Source organism: Camelina sativa, chromosome 5 (genome assembly GCF_030686135.1).
Source record: "Camelina sativa cultivar CO46 ecotype springtype chromosome 5, ASM3068613v1".
NCBI classification, from domain to species: Eukaryota; Viridiplantae; Streptophyta; class Magnoliopsida; order Brassicales; family Brassicaceae; genus Camelina; species Camelina sativa.
This window is the reverse complement of record NC_141884.1, coordinates 41330654-41348374: the sequence shown is the minus strand read 5'-3', so window position 1 is coordinate 41348374 and position 17721 is coordinate 41330654. Positions and strand designations below refer to the sequence as shown.

Genomic DNA, 17721 nt, shown 5'->3' with positions numbered 1-17721 from the left:
ATTATATATATATATATATATATTGATGATATAACCATCAAAATCATTATTATTTTTTGTTCGCTCTAGACTTTTAGTGCAATTTGTTATTCAATAGTCAGGATTCATAACACAAGGAAAAAGAAAAGGAAAACCCCAAAAGAATGAAACAAACGTCACATGGTCGGATGGTCCATGTAGTGATAGGAATTCTAAAAAACAAAGAGAGATTTCTCCACTAAGTAAGCAGTAGTACAAAATAATTTGTTTAGAAAGTGACATCCATTTTTCAACTCCCCAAATCAATGATTCGTTCGTTTCCACTCAATTTTATAAGACTGATCCCTTCTTCACACGTGTCGCTGCACATACAGTATTCAGTGAATCTTTTATTATATCATGAAAAAAAATACTACTAATTTAGCTACTCACTCTGAGTCACTTGTAGTCTAGTACGACGACTCTTGTCTTCTTTCTCCACTCGGCTGCTTTGTAAGTTTGTAGTTGTAATTTGTAAAGTTATTAGTACTATTAATTTTAAAATAATACAGTAGTAGTATGTATCATTGCATCACAAGATTAAGAAGTTGACAACATCATCGTAATAATAAATTCAGAGATATATATCTATTTTGTTGTTCTTCAAGTTTTATCGTGCGAGAGACGATGCGGTGGCTTTCGTCTTCTTGGGTCTCCGATCTATCATGTTCTTCATCAGCAGCCATAGAGCCATCTTCATCTCTTCCATCTCTAATCCAATGGCTAAGATTCATCTTCCTTTCTCCTTGTCCTCAGCGACTTCTCTCCTCCACCGTCGATCTTCTCTTCCTCCTTATCCTTGTCTTCTTCGCTATCCAAAAACTCTTCTCTTCTTCTTCTTCTTCAAGAACCAACGGTGAGGCGGCGGCTGACATCACAAAGCCTCTACTCGGAAGAAGAACACGAACCAGAACAACCGGTTTGTTGTTCAAAACGACAATCTTAGTAACACTACTCCTGTCGTTTTGCTCTGTCGTGCTCTGCGTTTTGGCTTTCACCTCTGTTTCTTCTCGCTCCAACGTCGTCGATGCTCTCTTTTGGTTAACTCACGCCGTTACTAACGTCGTCATCGCCGTTTTGGTTCTCCACCAAAAAAGATTCGCATCTTCTACTCATCCGTTATCGTTACGAATCTACTGGGTTTGCAACTTCGTCGTCACAACCCTCTTCGCCGTCTCCGGTATCCTCCATCTCATCTCCTCCTCCTCCTCCTCCGCCGCCGCGAGTCTAAGAGCAGACGACGTCGCTTCGTTCATCTCCTTTCCTTTAACCGCCGTTCTTCTTCTCGTCTCCATCAAAGGATCCACCGGACTAGTAGAAGTAACCACCAGCGTCACAATTCCGGCGAAACGAAACGACGTCGTTTTAGATAAATCCGAAAACGTTTCACTCTTCGCATCAGCATCGTTCGTATCGAAAACGTTCTGGTTATGGATGAACCCGTTACTAAGCAAAGGCTACAAATCTCCGTTAAACCTCGACCAAGTCCCGACTCTATCACCGGAGCACAGAGCAGAGAAGCTCGCGACTCTGTTCGAATCGAAATGGCCAAAACCACAAGAGAACTCGAGAAACCCCGTCCGTACGACTCTCATCCGATGTTTCTGGAAAGAGATCGCATTCACGGCGGTTCTAGCCATCATCCGTCTCTGTGTCATCTACGTCGGTCCCGTTCTCATCCAAAGCTTCGTCGATTTCACTTCCGGCAAAGGATCGTCGCCGTCGCAGGGCTACTACCTCGTCCTCATCCTCCTAGTCGCTAAATTCGTCGAGGTCTTGTCGACTCATCAGTTCAACTTCAATTCACAGAAGCTAGGGATGCTTATAAGATCAACTCTCATTACAGCTCTTTACAAGAAAGGGTTGAAGCTAACCGGCTCGGCTCGTCAGAACCACGGCGTTGGTCAAATCGTGAACTACATGGCCGTTGATGCACAGCAGCTCTCTGATATGATGCTTCAGCTCCACGCAATTTGGCTCATGCCTTTGCAAGTAACTGTCGCTATTGTGCTTCTCTACGGTACTCTTGGACCTTCTGTGGTGACTACTATCATCGGTCTAACCGGTATTTTCATGTTCATTCTCTTGGGGACGAAACGAAACAATAGGTTTCAGTTTAGCCTGATGATGAACCGTGACTCACGGATGAAAGCAACTAATGAGATGCTTAATTACATGAGAGTGATCAAGTTTCAAGCTTGGGAAGACCATTTCAACGAGAGGATTCTCAAGTATAGAGATATGGAGTTTGGTTGGCTATCAAAGTTTCTTTACTCCATCGCTGGGAACATCATTGTGCTATGGAGCACGCCGGTGTTGATCTCAGCGCTCACTTTCGCAACAGCGGTTTTCTTGGGTGTCAAGCTTGATGCGGGCACGGTTTTCACCACGACAACGATTTTCAAGATTCTTCAAGAACCGATCAGGACGTTTCCGCAGTCTATGATCTCTCTTTCTCAGGCTATGATCTCTCTAGGGAGACTTGACGCTTACATGATGAGCAGAGAGCTGTCTGAAGAGACTGTGGAAAGGAGTCAAGGGTGTGATGGGAATGTCGCTGTGGAGATCAAAGATGGGAGCTTTAGTTGGGATGATGAAGACGATGTGCCTGCAATTGAAAACATTAACTTTGAGGTTAAGAAAGGAGAACTCGCTGCGATTGTAGGGACAGTTGGATCAGGGAAGTCTTCACTGTTAGCTTCGGTGCTCGGCGAAATGCACAAACTTTCAGGTAAGGTTCGAGTCTGTGGGACTACGGCTTATGTAGCGCAAACTTCTTGGATTCAGAACGGAACGGTTCAAGACAATATATTGTTTGGTCTTCCTATGGAGAGAGGCAAGTACAATGAAGTTCTCAAGGTTTGTTGTTTAGAAAAAGATATGCAGATTATGGAGTTTGGTGACCAGACTGAGATCGGGGAACGAGGAATTAACCTTAGTGGAGGTCAGAAGCAGAGGATCCAACTTGCGCGAGCGGTTTATCAGGAATCAGATGTGTATTTACTCGATGATGTCTTTAGCGCCGTGGATGCTCATACTGGTTCAGACATATTCAAGGTGAACACTTATTAATCATCTATCAGTTTTTTTAAGTTCATCAACATAAAACTTAAATCTTCTTTCTTTGTAATTATGTTTCTACAGAAATGTGTAAGGGGAGCCTTAAAAGGAAAGACTATCTTGCTAGTAACTCATCAAGTAGACTTCCTTCACAACGTTGATCGCATCTTGGTACAATTCCAAGGAACAAAAAATGAAAAACTTATTTGAGTTTAGGATTTGAGGAATTTGCTAATGAATGGTTCCATTTTTACAGGTTATGCGAGATGGAATGATCGTGCAATCAGGAAGGTACGACGAACTAGTGAGCTCCGGGTTAGATTTTGGGGAACTGGTAGCTGCGCATGAGACATCAATGGAGCTAGTTGAAGCTGGCTCAGCATCATCCACTGCAGCAAACGTGCCAGTGGCATCACCAAGAACACAGAGAACTATTTCAATAGAGTCTCCTCGTTTACCACCAACACCAAAATCTCCAAGTATACATAGAACTACTTCAATGGAGTCTCCAAGAATACTAAGAACTACTTCAATGGAGTCGCCTCGTTTAGGGGAGCTAAACGATGAAAGCATCAAGTCGTTTCTCGGATCCAACATCCCAGAAGATGGATCAAGACTGATCAAAGACGAAGAAAGAGCGGTCGGACAAGTGAGCTTTCAAGTTTACAAACTTTACTCAACCGAAGCTTACGGCTGGTGGGGAATAATACTTGTACTAGTCTTCTCTGTGGCTTGGCAAGGCTCTTTAATGGCTAGTGATTATTGGCTTGCCTATGAAACATCAGCTAAAAACGAGGTTTCCTTCGACGCTACAGTCTTCATCCGCGTCTATGTAATTATAGCTGCTGTTTCCATCGTTCTTGTATGCATCCGTGCATTTTACGTCACTCACTTAGGCCTCAAGACTGCTCAGATCTTCTTCAAACAGATTCTCAACAGTCTCGTCCACGCACCGATGTCTTTCTTCGACACCACGCCATCGGGAAGAATCCTCAGTCGGGTTAGATAACTTTCTCCATTAGACCAATTTAAAGACACAAGTCTCTCATTATAATGTTTATTGCAGGCATCAACTGATCAGACCAATGTGGATATCTTCATCCCGTTCATGATAGGACTAGTAGCCACAATGTATACTACACTGCTCAGTATCTTCATAGTAACCTGTCAATATGCTTGGCCAACTGTTTTCTTCATAATTCCACTTGGATGGCTTAACATTTGGTACCGGGTAAGTGGTGACAAAAGATGTTTCTGTTCTGATGCTTGTAGTAACCCTAAACATCTGATTGAGTTTTGGTTCCAACAGGGGTATTACCTTGCATCATCTAGGGAACTAACTCGTCTTGACTCGATCACCAAGGCTCCAGTAATCCACCATTTCTCAGAGAGCATAGCTGGAGTGATGACGATCCGATCTTTCAAGAAACAGCAGATGTTTAGACAAGAGAATGTGAAGCGAGTCAACGACAATCTCAGGATGGACTTCCACAACAATGGCTCAAACGAATGGCTCGGATTCCGACTAGAGCTTATTGGGAGTTGGGTACTCTGTATCTCTGCTCTGTTCATGGTCTTATTACCAAGCAACATTATCAAACCAGGTACTACAAACTGTCAAAACAAACTGACAGAAGCTTGTTTAGTACCACAACATTTTGTTTTCCCTATGATAATTTTTTTTTGTTTTGTTTGGGTTCAATACAGAGAATGTTGGGCTTTCACTTTCTTACGGACTATCGCTGAACGGTGTTCTGTTTTGGGCAATATATCTAAGTTGTTTCATAGAGAACAAGATGGTTTCTGTTGAAAGAATCAAACAGTTCACTGATATTCCCACGGAAGCGAAATGGGAGATCAAAGAGAGCCGTCCACCTCCGAGTTGGCCATACAAAGGTAACATACGTCTCGAAGATGTAAAGGTGCGGTATAGACCAAACACGCCTCTTGTGCTCAAGGGACTTACAATGGACATCAAAGGAGGAGAGAAGATTGGTGTGGTTGGAAGAACAGGAAGCGGCAAATCGACTTTGATTCAGGTCTTGTTTAGACTTGTAGAACCATCTGGTGGCAAGATAATCATCGACGAAATTGATATCTGCACTTTAGGACTTCATGATCTTAGGTCAAGATTTGGTATCATTCCTCAAGAACCTGTTCTCTTCGAAGGAACTGTAAGGAGTAACATTGATCCAACTGAGAAATACTCTGATGAAGAAATCTGGAAGGTTGGTTAGCGGTTTAAAAAGTTTAAACCTTTTTTTTTTTTGATTCTTGATCCAACGGTTTATAAAATTTGCTCTGTTTTTGTTTACAGAGTCTCGAGCGATGCCAACTTAAGGATGTTGTTTCTTCCAAGCTCGAGAAGCTTGATTCTCTTGGTGAGTTAAAAAGTTATTTGTAATGAAACAGTTGAGTGGAGATGATGATTGTTGACATTGGAGAAAACTTGTACTACTGTCACAGTGGCGGATAATGGGGAGAACTGGAGTGTAGGGCAAAGACAGTTACTATGTTTAGGAAGAGTAATGCTGAAACGAAGCCGGATTCTATTTTTGGATGAAGCAACTGCGTCCGTTGATTCGCAGACTGACGCTATGATCCAAAAGATCATAAGGGAAGATTTCGCGGCTTGTACCATTATCAGCATTGCTCATAGGATTCCAACGGTGATGGACTGTGATCGCGTTCTTGTCATAGACGCAGGTAAGAAAAAAAAAAACAGAACACCCAAGACCTAATCCAAGTTGTTTACTTTGTAGTGGATTATTATCAATAATGGAGTTGTTGTTTAACGGTTGTAGGAAAAGCGAAAGAGTACGATAGCCCAGTTCGTTTGCTGGAGAGACAGTCTTTGTTTGCTGCATTGGTTCAAGAGTATGCTCTCCGGTCCGCCGGAATATGAGACCACCCTCCTTTTTTTCTTTTCTCTTTTTTGCTTTTCGTTTCTTTTTGGTCAACTTAGTTGACTCAGCTAATATAGTTAAATTATGAATATGAAAAACTAATAAACGTTGTCTTTATGTAGATTTATTAAAATTCCAATAATCACAAGTTCCCTCCTTTGGCAATGCGCTGTCTATCTTTTATGGGCGATACTCTTTTTTGTTACAAGTCTTTCAAAACTCTCTGATTGGCAGTTACGAGTGACCATAATGTAACTAGAGTTGATTCAGTCAGTATCTTGTCGCCGAGAAAAGTTCTATAAGAAAATACAATATAAGAGAGCTTGGGGACTCTTTTTTATTGTGGTCGCAGAGATTCCGTAGGGAATATTAACAAGATTCATTTGGGTTTACTTTTTTATTTTTATTTTTCTTCAGCACTTATCTAGTTTTGGATTAGATCAAAAATATCCAAAATCCTTTATGAATTTACCTTTTGGGTTTTCTCTATCAATAGATTTCATTAAATCCAACATACAAAAGTTACTCTTTAGTCTTTCCTTTTTCCCCACGGCTTGTTCGTTTGTTAGGTTCACGAATTTAAACTTTGGATCAGTGCGTCTCCATAGCCGTGTGGTGTGCTTTTTTAGTTAGCGTTCAATTTGGAACTAACGAATTAATGTAAATAAACCGTAACCAAAACCGTATGTATGAATATATTAAGTATTTTATTGGCTTGTTCTGCATTTCTTTTTTCTCTCATGGTATTGGTATCGTTTTGCCTTTCTGTTTGCTTAAAGCGGGTAAGCGTTTATTATTGATATATATATATATATATATATATATATATATATATGTATATATATATATATATTCATTTTATAAATTGTTGACCAGAAAAAAATATGTTGTCTTATTTATTTATTCTTACAATTTAAAAAAAATATATAAAAAAAAGGCTAAAAATAAAGTTAAAGTTGAAAATTTTAAATAAAGCAAATTGACAAAAGGGAGATGAATGAGCTGGCCACGACTTGTAGCGAAGTGTAAACTTCACTGGCTGTTACATCATTTATTTACGACTTTCACACGGTTCGGTTGATTGTAAAATATCAGAGCTCCTTAAAAAGTTGTACGTTTGAATGATATATTATCAAGTTGATGTATTTAGAAGACGTTTAATCAGCCTAACACGCTAAACACTATTCCAACACCCTTTTTGTGCGCCTTGCAGTACTTTAAACATTGTGAAATACTGATAAGTAATAACTCTTAATCGTTTTTTTTCTTTTCTAAATGAATCAATTCTTACTTTTTCTGAATTATCCATTTTTTCGGTCTAACTCCTTTTCAAATGTTTCTTTCTATTTTTTCTCTTTTTCTTGACTGTTAAGAAACCTGTCAGCTTTAATACAAATTTTGGTGGATAATCCTGTCAATAGTATTTCTTTTTATAAAAAGCTGATAATCTGTATTGCATATATTGATCTTCCAATTGAAATTTTAGCTACTTTATATGATAAACTAAAAATATATAACCCTATATATTTTTGTAGGAAAAAAAAAAAAAAAGGTTGTAGTGTTCTGAAAGAAAAAAAGAGAAGAAAAAAAAAGTAGAAGATGAGTAACTTTCAATCTTTCATCAGACGTATAAAAACTAGAAAGTATGATATTTTCATGTTATCCCGCACGCGCACGGCACATGGGGTTGCATTAGCCTTTTTGAGTTTTTTCTCTCAAGTTGTAGAATGTTTTGACCAATGGCCGACCTTATCCTTTTTATTATATATCGTATTTACTTTTGACTGACCAACCAAATAAAATAAAAAGTACTCAACGTGGAAACAAGTCTAATTACACCCTTTTCCACCCTAAACCAACGATATATATAAATTTTGCAATCCATACGTTGTAATTATAACTGAATATCACATCCGAAACAAGGTGAATTATTAGTTCTCTTTTTCTTTTCTTTTGTGTCTGTCTTCGTGTTCAATTTATATATTGTATAAAAGAACAATATAAGTTACTGGTACGATAGTCAAAATGTTTATGCGTCACTTAGATCCATCCAGTCTTGGTTTGATGTAATAGTTTGCTGTTTAACCGTTGATTGATCAGCAAGCAACGCCAATGACGCCCAAAAAATCAAACGACATGTATCCACTCTATCTCTATTTATAATGTTTTGTTTCCGACTATTGCCACATCGTCAAGAAAAATGAGGATTTTATGTTCTATATCCTTTATATTTGGCGTTGCCGGATCTTGCCGCAACTACACCGAAAAGAACACACCCATGCATGTAATATTTATATTTATGTTACATATTAAGAAGCATGTGAGTGTTCGTGACTTGTGCAATCGAATCCATCCCACTACGTATATACGTGAAATTCCAGCCTATGTATAATTTTGTTATATACATGCAGCTACTTTGTCTACAAAATGGACCACCGGTAAAGTAAGGTTAAATTGGAATATTCGTAGTGGTATGGAGGAATCGTCTAATCATTTTGAACCGTTAATGGCCTACGAAGTTCTTAGAAAGATCTTAGATATTTAATACTACAATTCTCCAGAAAGAACTACTATTGAGTTATAAAAAGAAATAATAATTGTAATAGTGTTGAAAACGAAGGAAAGTGGAAATACGAATGCGAAAAAAAGAAAGAAAGAAAGAAGAATTCCAATGTTATTTAAAGGAGAAACAAGACCCAAAAATAAAAATAAAAAAGGGTGAAGGCATCAAAGGTCGTTAGCAAGGAAGGGCCATTTGAAAATCCTCTTCACGACAAAAAAATTAGTAGGTTTCTGATGTGTAAAACGGTCTTAAAGACATGTTTTGAAAGAGACTCCCCCCCAAACAAAGCTATAGTGTTGACGGAAATTAAACAAAAACAAAATTAAAAATAATTATTAGAGAGAAACAAAAGAAGATGAGCGAAATAAAGCAAAAGATTTATTATATCTATTAAAAAAAAAGGAAGAAAGAAATAAAAGAGCCGGCAGATTGGGACAGTCTTTCTCTTAGCATTTAAGCAAAACTAAAACTACTTTAAGACTTGAGTCCCCATGACTCATGGAGATCCAAAAGCTAATCCGTTACTAGATTTTATGGTTCGTTTCTGTTTATTTAGTTATGGCTTTCTTTAGTTTCGTTTCATTTGGTTTGGACCATATGCATTTTGTTTTCACTTATTACTAGTGTGTTTTATTTTGCTATCTACTATTTTCTTTTTTCTTTTATATATATATATAGGTTTTCAACATATGGTATTGATATGAATGTAAACTAGAATGATACATAAAATATATATATATATATATAGAAAGTCTGATACGCCCAAAATAAAAATAAAAATGACAAACCTGTGGGTTGAATCAGTATTAAAATTAAAATTCTCAAAAAGAAAAAAATGGATTTGGTGAGCAAGATGTTAAAAATAATAAAGCAAACTACGGTCAAAGACTTGCTGAAAGTATATGTCTCCACGATATTTTATGAAGAACTCACATCTAACAACTAACAAGTGGGTTCAAAGCTCAAGTAGCTATTACACGAAATATATATTTGTTCTATGAAAACGAAAAAACAAAAAAGACCAAAAAAAAAAAGTCGCTAAAGCATTTATCTTTTTTTTTTTGTCACTTTTGAAATTCATTATCCTTTGTTCATATCAGCAATATATACATATAACGTTAACTTACTTGAGTCGAAATCAACAAGAAACCCCAAACCAAAACAAACATATATACATAATATAAAAGGAGATTTACAATAAACAAATAAAATAATAATAATAATAAAGAGAACCCAATAATTCATAATAATAGTATGTAATAAGTTCTGGTCGTCTATAAATAAAGAAGATTCAAACCCACAGAATCATCAGCACATTGGAAACTTACTCACTCACTCTTCTTCTTCTTCGTTTCACCCACTCACTTCCTTCATTCATTCTCTCTCTCTCTCTCTCAAAATCTTTTTTTTACTTCTCTCTCTCTCTCCCTAAAACAAAATGGGTAACGTGTTTGACAGTAGCAAGACAATATGGGCAAACATGAACCATGGATCGTCACGTTACGCTCTTAACGGCAAAATCATGCTTGCTTCCGTCATCATCCTCTTCGTCGCCGTCATTTTAATCCTCTGTTTTCACAGCTACGCCAGATGGTTATTCCGCCGTCAAAACCGCCGTATTCACCGCCGTATCAGCGCTCACCTCCGATCACTCTCCGCCGCTAGAGACCCTACCCAATCCTCCGCATCTCTCTCTCCTCTCGATCCCACGGTGCTCGAGAAGATCCCGGTGTTCGTTTACTCCGTCAAAACCCATGAATCTCCACTGGAGGAGTGCTCTGTTTGCTTGTCGGAGTTCGAAGAAGACGACGAAGGACGTGTCCTTCCCAAATGCGGACACGTGTTCCATGTTGATTGTATCGACACGTGGTTTCGGTCGAGATCTAGCTGTCCGCTTTGTAGAGCTCCGGTTCAACCTGTACAACCGGTTACCGAATCAGAACCGGTTCCTGCCTTGTTCCCATCGGTTAAGCCAATTGAGGATACCGAAGCCGGAAGTTCGTCATCGTCTGACGAATCCGAGTCATCGACGCCGTCTTCATCCTCCGGTTCGCCGGTGAGATTTCCGACGGAAGCTTGTGAGAGAGCACCACCGATTGATTTAATCGGTATAATTGTGGAGATTCCCAGGGAATTTGAAGATTCTAATTCCGGTCTACCCGGAGATAACGGGTCGATAATAACCGGGCTTCATTGAAAAGGCTATGGAGTATTTGATTACTTTCCTCTGTTCTTGCAACATTGGACAGTGATTGAATCCGACCCGGTTCTTGGAGGGGAAAACGGGTGGGCATGATATTCGAGTGGGCTAATTCGGACTCTAAAGACTGGACCGACCCGGTGGGCGGGCAGAATCGTATTTGTGGCATGGAAGATGACACATGGCGTTTTGGAGATCCACGTGGCGATCATTGAGACGTTTGCTTTTACAGAGAGACGGCGTTTGGAAAAACAGAAAAAAAAAAAGCGAACGGAAGTGATGTATAAAGTAACGGAGCCGTTAGATCAATGTATATACTGGACGGTGTCGTTTTAAGAGTAGGGAGAAGCAAATCGCTAAGCGAATTTACCCTCCCAGACCAAAACTATTCTCTTTGTTTTTTTTTTCCTCCTTCTCTTAAAAATGGTTGATTTGGAGACATGTAACTAAAATAAGTGAAGAGTAATCTCAACGGTTCAAGGACAGTCATGTGATGGAGATATTATCTTGTTTCTGTAATTACAAGTATAAATCTCATTCATTAATTATTATTTTTAACCTTATGTTGGCCTCTAATGTTGTTGTACAGATTTGTACTAAAAGATTAATAATCCATCTATTGTTTTTTTATAGTAAAAATGTTGTTTCAATCGTACAATGTCGGCCGTGTATAGTTGTGTTTATGAGAAAATGGATACACAATGCAAATCATTCGATAATAATTTACTTGTAATAGAATAGTTGGTTAATTACAAGTTACAACTAAAGCAACTTTTGGAACTTAATTGATATTTGTATATATATATGCAATTTGTGGTATTAGGTAGGATGGAGTTTTGACTCTTGTAGTGACACGTACACAAAACTGACGTGGACTCAAAGACTCGAAGAGGGGGTGGACCATCCGACCGACTCGCGTGCGGTGTGCATGGGTTAAGAGAAAGAAAGTGGAATCTGATTCATTTCTTAGTTTCTTTTTCCTCTTAAATAAACAAATTATAACGACGAGGCAGCTTTTAGTTTCAAAAGCTATTTTTCCGTGCACATGTCTACGATTTTCATATTGATTTGTGGGGTCAAATTACCAATTACTTATTCCTTATAGATGCATGTATTGATATAACATATATGTCGACCAAAAATGTTTGATAGATGATATTTGACTCTCAATTCAACCCACACTTTGTTAAAAGGGGGAAAAAGGGACGACATCCGTTACATTTAATAGACGTAAGTCGAACGGTTACCCAATTTCAGGTGTAAAGTCCAAAAATGCGGATTGAGTTCGGTATATAACGCATGGATTATGACACAAATCCAAATTTATAGTTTTAATTGTAGATTTTAATCGTTTATTAATCGACAAAAGTAGCCGCTAGCGCTACTAGTAATTGTTATCACTATAGGACTGGTAATGCCGTTGCCCGTTGGTGTTATTTGGTGCCCACGATACGGCATCGCGCTAAACACATATTTTAAGAGGACAAAATCAACATGTTGACACTAGACTGCAAGATCATGGTGCACGATGTATACTAGTATTTGACTAGGCGCGTAATATACGAAATTAATTATGTGACGTAGTATACAAGTGCGAGACTTTTTTTTTATTATTTTTTATTATTTAGTGCGAGACTTGGTCGCACGATTAAAATAAAGCTGCTGATTCATGGGGCTCTTGTAATTCATACTCCATGTAAATTCAGTTAAATAATCATATCGTGCAATCCATCTATGGTTAATGACTAGAGCAATAAACTCGTTAACTAGACAAATCGTTGTTTATGTTTTCAGTAGACACGTGTTCACGTAATGGCCACAAAATTATAAAGTACTTTTAACCATATAACTTTAATCATCCCGGAAGAATACTAATATTATTATTATGCAGTCGCATAATCAGACAATAAAGTTCCTCTTAGAATTTATTGTATAATTATATAAAATAAAAGCATAACCAAAATGATAGATTGCATATGGTAATGCTGCGAATCAAATGAAATCGGAAGGTTCGGAACAAACAAATGAACATTTTCAAGGGAACAAAAGAACTCAAAACAAAAAATATTGATTTTAAGTGACCTCAAATAATGCATCATGCATGCAAGATCATCATAATAATGTGATCATCACGATCAATATTTGGGAGTGGCGGAATATTTGGGAGTGGCGGGAGCAGCCTTAGGACCGGTGTAGTAGAAAGGTCCGACGCTGAAGAGCTTCAAGTTTTTGTCGGAGTGGAAACGGTATCCGTACAACGACAAGGGAACTCCTGTGAGACCCTTGTTGACATTTGTCGGGTTATTGCAAGACTCGATGGGAGATGTGTAAAGCTTGACACGGCAGTGAGCTAGATCCTTGATGTCGGTCAACGACACGTGGAAGTAACCCTTAGAGTCAGTGGGGTTGCTGTAGATCACAACCTCGTTCTTGTCTTTCCCGTATGATGCTGGGTCGGAGCACACAATTTTTACCTTTGCTCCTACATGAATATAAATTGAAAGTTATATGATTAGAATTTTTGTTGTTAATAGTAAATATCTAATCCTATGGACGCTAAACTATGTATTTTTTTTATACCTAGAATAGGGTAGGTTTCGTAGCCGTTTTTGCATAGGATGATGCCATCAACAGCCTTAAGAATCTCTGGGACGTATGGTTTGGTAGGTGCAGTGTAGGTTGGTTTAGGCATATATGGAGGAGGAGGAGATGAATAGCTTGGAGACTTTTTGTAGACTGGAGCTGAAGGAGTAGGCTTGTAAACCGGTGGAGTGTAAACTGGAGGCGGGATAGTTGGCTTAGTGTAAACCGGTGGGGAGAGAGTAGGCTTGTAAACTGGTGGAGTGTAAACCGGGGGTGGGATAGTTGGCTTAGTGTAAACCGGTGGTGAGAGAGTAGGCTTGTAAACCGGTGGAGTGTAAACCGGAGGTGGGATAGTTGGCTTAGTGTATACCGGTGGGGAGAGAGTAGGCTTGTAAACCGGTGGAGTGTAGACCGGAGGTGGGATAGTTGGTTTGGTGTAAACTGGAGGTGAGAGAGTAGGCTTGTAAACCGGTGGAGTGTAGACCGGAGGTGGGATAGTTGGCTTAGTGTAAACCGGTGGGGAGAGAGTAGGCTTGTAAACTGGTGGAGTGTAAACCGGGGGTGGAATAGTTGGCTTAGTGTAGACCGGAGGTGGGATAGTTGGCTTCGTGTAAACCGGAGGTGGAAGCGTGGGTTTGTGTTCCGGTGATTTGTAAACCGGAGGGGATGAGGGAGAGTAGTAATCAGCGGTGGCAATGGTAACCAAGGAGAGGATAAGGCAAATGGCAAAGGAGGCGCGTGTGATCGCCATTACGGAGCGTTTAGATTGTATTTTGCCTTAAGCTAGCTCCTTTTTTTGTGTGTTCTTTGTATATGAATTGGGATGAGTTAAACGACTTCATCAAATGGGGATTTATAAGAAAATGTTAAAGAGATTTTAACAATTTGAATAAATAATAAAGAAATGTTATCTTCGAATGTGACTAAATTAGTGATAATCATGTTTGGGATTCTCATAGTGTAATGCACGATCAAAAAACATGTTGGCCATTTACATCTTACAAGTTACAACCATGTATACAACACACACACGCCGACCAAAGGATCGGAGAACTGAAAAAGACGTTTAACTGGGCTCAAAGGCCCACGATAACTAATTATATGGTTTAGAGGATCTAAAAGCATGCATACTCGTTCAACTGTTTTGCCAACTTTGTTTTTGTTCTAAGCATATCAAAAACGTATCGGCCGTTCTACTAAATCAACATTTAAATATAAATATTTAGACAGATGATCATTGACATTTTTGTGACATCTGAAACTAAACCCTTTAATTTGATTTAAGAAGAAAAAGTCAAATATGCAAAAAGAACAGATTAGACTTGGTCTTGCAATTCGAAAGTAATCCAACAAAAAAGGCCAATTGAACCTAAAAGCCCAAATTGAGAAGCCCAAAACATTCGAAAACTGGAAACCCTAATTTATGAAAAAGAAAGAAGCTAGTATATATATTTGTCGATGCCTCAGTTTCAAAGCTCAAGCCGTAGCAGCGGCCACTGACTGACTAATAGAGATCGGAGATTTGTTAATCTTATTCAAAGCGATCAAAGTTCTCTCCTTTGTTTCAGTTTAGATCTCAGTCTTTTTAGGGTTCTTCTTCTTTGTCTTCAGTCGTATGCTTAGAGAATTATCACGGCTCATAGGTAGTTTGATTTTATGGTTTTTTGAAATAGAGAAATAATAAGTTTTTTTTTTTTTTTAAAAGGGCCTTTCTTAATCCCAGCTAAGTTGGATAAAGTACTTATCTGATTCATGTGAGGCCTAAACCAAAGTTGCGAGTTTCGCTGATAATACCTTCTTCTTTTTTATTTCCCAGAAGGTGTTTTATTAGTAACTCTGCTTACATTTTGTTTATTCCCGACTAATCATCAATCTCAGTATTAATAATTTAGGTGGTACGAAACTGTTTTGTTCTCTGTTTTTTTTTTGTGATCGTATTGTGCAGTTTATGGGTCTGATTCTGTGATTGGTATGCATACATGTTGATTAGTAGATTATTTGGCTATGTTAGTAGTATTAGTAATCATCAAAGCATACCAGTAGTTTAGTTTTGACACATGTTGATGGCTTTTCTAAGAATTGAGAAGTTTTGAATTTGTTTCTTAGCTATACGAATTTTATGCTAGTAAAAACCATGACATTGCGATGATATTATTTAGCAGATGACGCAAAAATAAAATAGAACAAACAACGATCCAAATTTCTCTACCTATTATTAACTTTGTTACTACTGTCAAAAATCAAAAGGTGAAAGTTAAGTAATATCGATCAATTCTAGCCAAAGGCTCATAAATGGGAGGGTTATTACCGAACAGCGCTTCATTAGCTGACAATGACATTCACCTCAATCTCAATCCAATTTCTTCGTCTTGGGTACTCTTCTTTTCCATCTCAATCCAATTTCTTCTGACTCGTTTGTGGGTTCCACCACAAATTTGATCTTCGTGGGGAAAACGAATACGTACGCAATTGTGAGAATCGCCCAACAAATCCTGACCACACAAGCCATCAACAAGACAAACTCCCTTGAATATTCTAAGGCAATGTTGATCGTCAGTGAGAGGAATCGGTCTTCTGGTCGAGACCGATCCAGGAACCCTGAACGCAGGAAACTCTACCTACAACCCTCAATTCCGGAGTCCAAAGGTTCGCCCGGTTCAACTTGAGTACTCCGAAACCCCAGCAAGAAAACCTCCTTAAGTAATTATACATATAAATTTTGGCCCACTTAGAGGTTCCATAAAACACTCCCTTAAAATCAAACATAGAGGCGACATGGGTGCAACCTGTAGTTGGTGGTATGTAGAGGAAATTAAAGATGTTATAGAACCAAGAATAAAGAACAATTAAAAAAAAAAAAAAAAAAATCACACAGTTGGGAGCGAGAAGGTGACGAACATTTATATGTACCTTCGAAATAAAATAGTTGAAGCAGTTTTCGTCGGTTTTTAGTTAGGGATTAAAGTTGGTTTAACTTCGTCTTTTATAGTATTACAATTTATACTAAGGTGAACAAACGGGTATACAAATCATACAATATTGAGTGTATCTTTTTTAAAAAGGAAATATACGTAAAAATAAGTGAACACACATGTGAAAAATTTGGAAAATACACTTTTTCGTGTATATATTTTATTTCTTTACATATTATAATTATATTTTCTTTTCATTTTTACAGTTATATGTAATTTACATATATATCATATACATGTGAACTATTTGGGAAGTATATATAACGACCAGTAAATCAATGTATATACTAGGTACTAACCTGCAGAGAACCGCGGGCTGAACTTTATTTTTAATAAAAATTTGTGATAATTTATTTTATTATTATGTTATTTATAATAGTTTGTGATTAAAAATTTAGTTTGGTTATATTATAATTTTTGTATTTTAAAAATAATTATTGAAAATCTGTCAATAAAACATTTGCATGTAATGAATAAAATTGTTTAAACCTTTGTCAATTAAACACAATCCTTACTAACATGTAGTAATGCTAACATGTAAAAAAGAGCAACTAAATATAGCTAGTAAAAGTTCTGAAAATCTTCTTTGAAAACAACATTCATTGTAGCTGTATATTTTTTTCGATTTTGTTTTTAAATCTTACATGTAAGTACGAATTAGTTTTGATTCTAATATATTTTTTTTTACTTTTCTATAATTTATTTTATTGATGTATCCCCGATTTTCATTTTTAATTAATTATATTTATTTAATTAATTAACTAATCTTAATTAAGTTTTTTAATGCCAACTGAATGTAAATTTTACACATTTTAAGGTTATTTTCATATTTGTACTTCCTAATTAATATAGTAGAATAAAATTTGTAGTTGTAGTTTTTATTCAATTAGATTTTAAAATCTTAGCTGTTAATTTTTTTTTAATAAAGAATAGTTTTGATTCTAATAGATTTTTTTTTTTTAAAAATTTCTACAATTTATTTTATTTAATATGTCCATGATTTTCGTTTTTTTAATTAATTTATTTAGTTAATTAAATAATTAATTTTAATTAAGTTTTCTAACGGCAATTGAATGTAATTTTTTACACATTTAAGGTTAGTTTCATATTTTTTTTTTTTTTTTTTTTTAAACACCAAAAGAAGAAGTAGAGAAGATAACAGATAAAACGGGCTTAAAACATAGGTATACTATTTAATAATTTCATAATACTTGAGCTATTGCCAAAAATTATCAGAAGAATCGATAAACAATCCCCGCCGCACTCATGTTGGCCTTGGTAGCAAAGTCGGTTGTCGTCGTGTAGTAGTAGTAGATGTAGACATAGGCGTTAAAAACCGTAAATGACAGGAAAAACCAGAGGATCTTAGCAGGAAATCGGATAACTACCTCTTTCATCGAGAAACCGGTTCCGTCAATT

At 37.2% G+C, this 17721-nt stretch overlaps 3 protein-coding genes and 1 non-coding gene across 4 annotated transcripts; 3 read left to right on the top strand and 1 right to left on the bottom strand.

The window, feature by feature from the left end:
• Positions 1-342: 342 nt before the first annotated feature.
• On the top strand, positions 343-6149 carry LOC104788601 (ABC transporter C family member 14). The gene is made up of 10 exons (XM_087452513.1): positions 343-471; positions 627-3075; positions 3163-3249; positions 3335-4078; positions 4145-4309; positions 4388-4682; positions 4786-5306; positions 5396-5459; positions 5545-5784; positions 5883-6149. The coding sequence occupies exons 2-10, from the start codon at positions 646-648 to the stop codon at positions 5981-5983; spliced, it is 4647 nt and encodes a 1548-aa protein (XP_087308639.1). The 5' UTR covers positions 343-471; positions 627-645; the 3' UTR covers positions 5984-6149.
• Positions 6150-9816: 3667 nt separating this feature from the next.
• On the top strand, positions 9817-11386 carry LOC104788599 (RING-H2 finger protein ATL5). Its single transcript, XM_010514362.3, is given in 2 exon segments — positions 9817-10721; positions 10724-11386. Coding segments are annotated over 2 exon segments (777 nt in total). The 5' UTR covers positions 9817-9985; the 3' UTR covers positions 10765-11386.
• A 1260-nt stretch (positions 11387-12646) lies between these two features.
• Positions 12647-14170, bottom strand: LOC104788598 (proline-rich protein 1-like). The gene is made up of 2 exons (XM_010514361.3): positions 13328-14170; positions 12647-13229 (listed from the first exon to the last, which is right to left on the bottom strand). The coding sequence occupies exons 1-2, from the start codon at positions 14079-14081 to the stop codon at positions 12883-12885; spliced, it is 1101 nt and encodes a 366-aa protein (XP_010512663.2). The 5' UTR covers positions 14082-14170; the 3' UTR covers positions 12647-12882.
• Positions 14171-15046: 876 nt separating this feature from the next.
• On the top strand, positions 15047-15178 carry LOC147945059 (small nucleolar RNA snoR83). Its single transcript, XR_015558621.1, has one exon. It is a non-coding gene; the product is annotated as a small nucleolar RNA snoR83 (small nucleolar RNA).
• The last annotated feature ends 2543 nt before the right edge of the window (positions 15179-17721 follow it).

Bases quoted from the DNA above. Each gene is read 5' to 3' on its own strand.
- LOC104788598 (XM_010514361.3), bottom strand. From the start codon at position 14,081: ATGGCGATCACACGCGCCTCCTTTGCCATTTGCCTTATCCTCTCCTTG. The intron at 13,230-13,327 runs GTATAAAAAAAA...ATATTCATGTAG, and splicing joins CGAAACCTACCCTATTCTAG to GAGCAAAGGTAAAAATTGTG.
- LOC104788601 (XM_087452513.1), top strand. From the start codon at position 646: ATGCGGTGGCTTTCGTCTTCTTGGGTCTCCGATCTATCATGTTCTTCA. The intron at 3,076-3,162 runs GTGAACACTTAT...ATGTTTCTACAG, and splicing joins CTGGTTCAGACATATTCAAG to AAATGTGTAAGGGGAGCCTT. The intron at 4,079-4,144 runs GTTAGATAACTT...TGTTTATTGCAG, and splicing joins CGGGAAGAATCCTCAGTCGG to GCATCAACTGATCAGACCAA.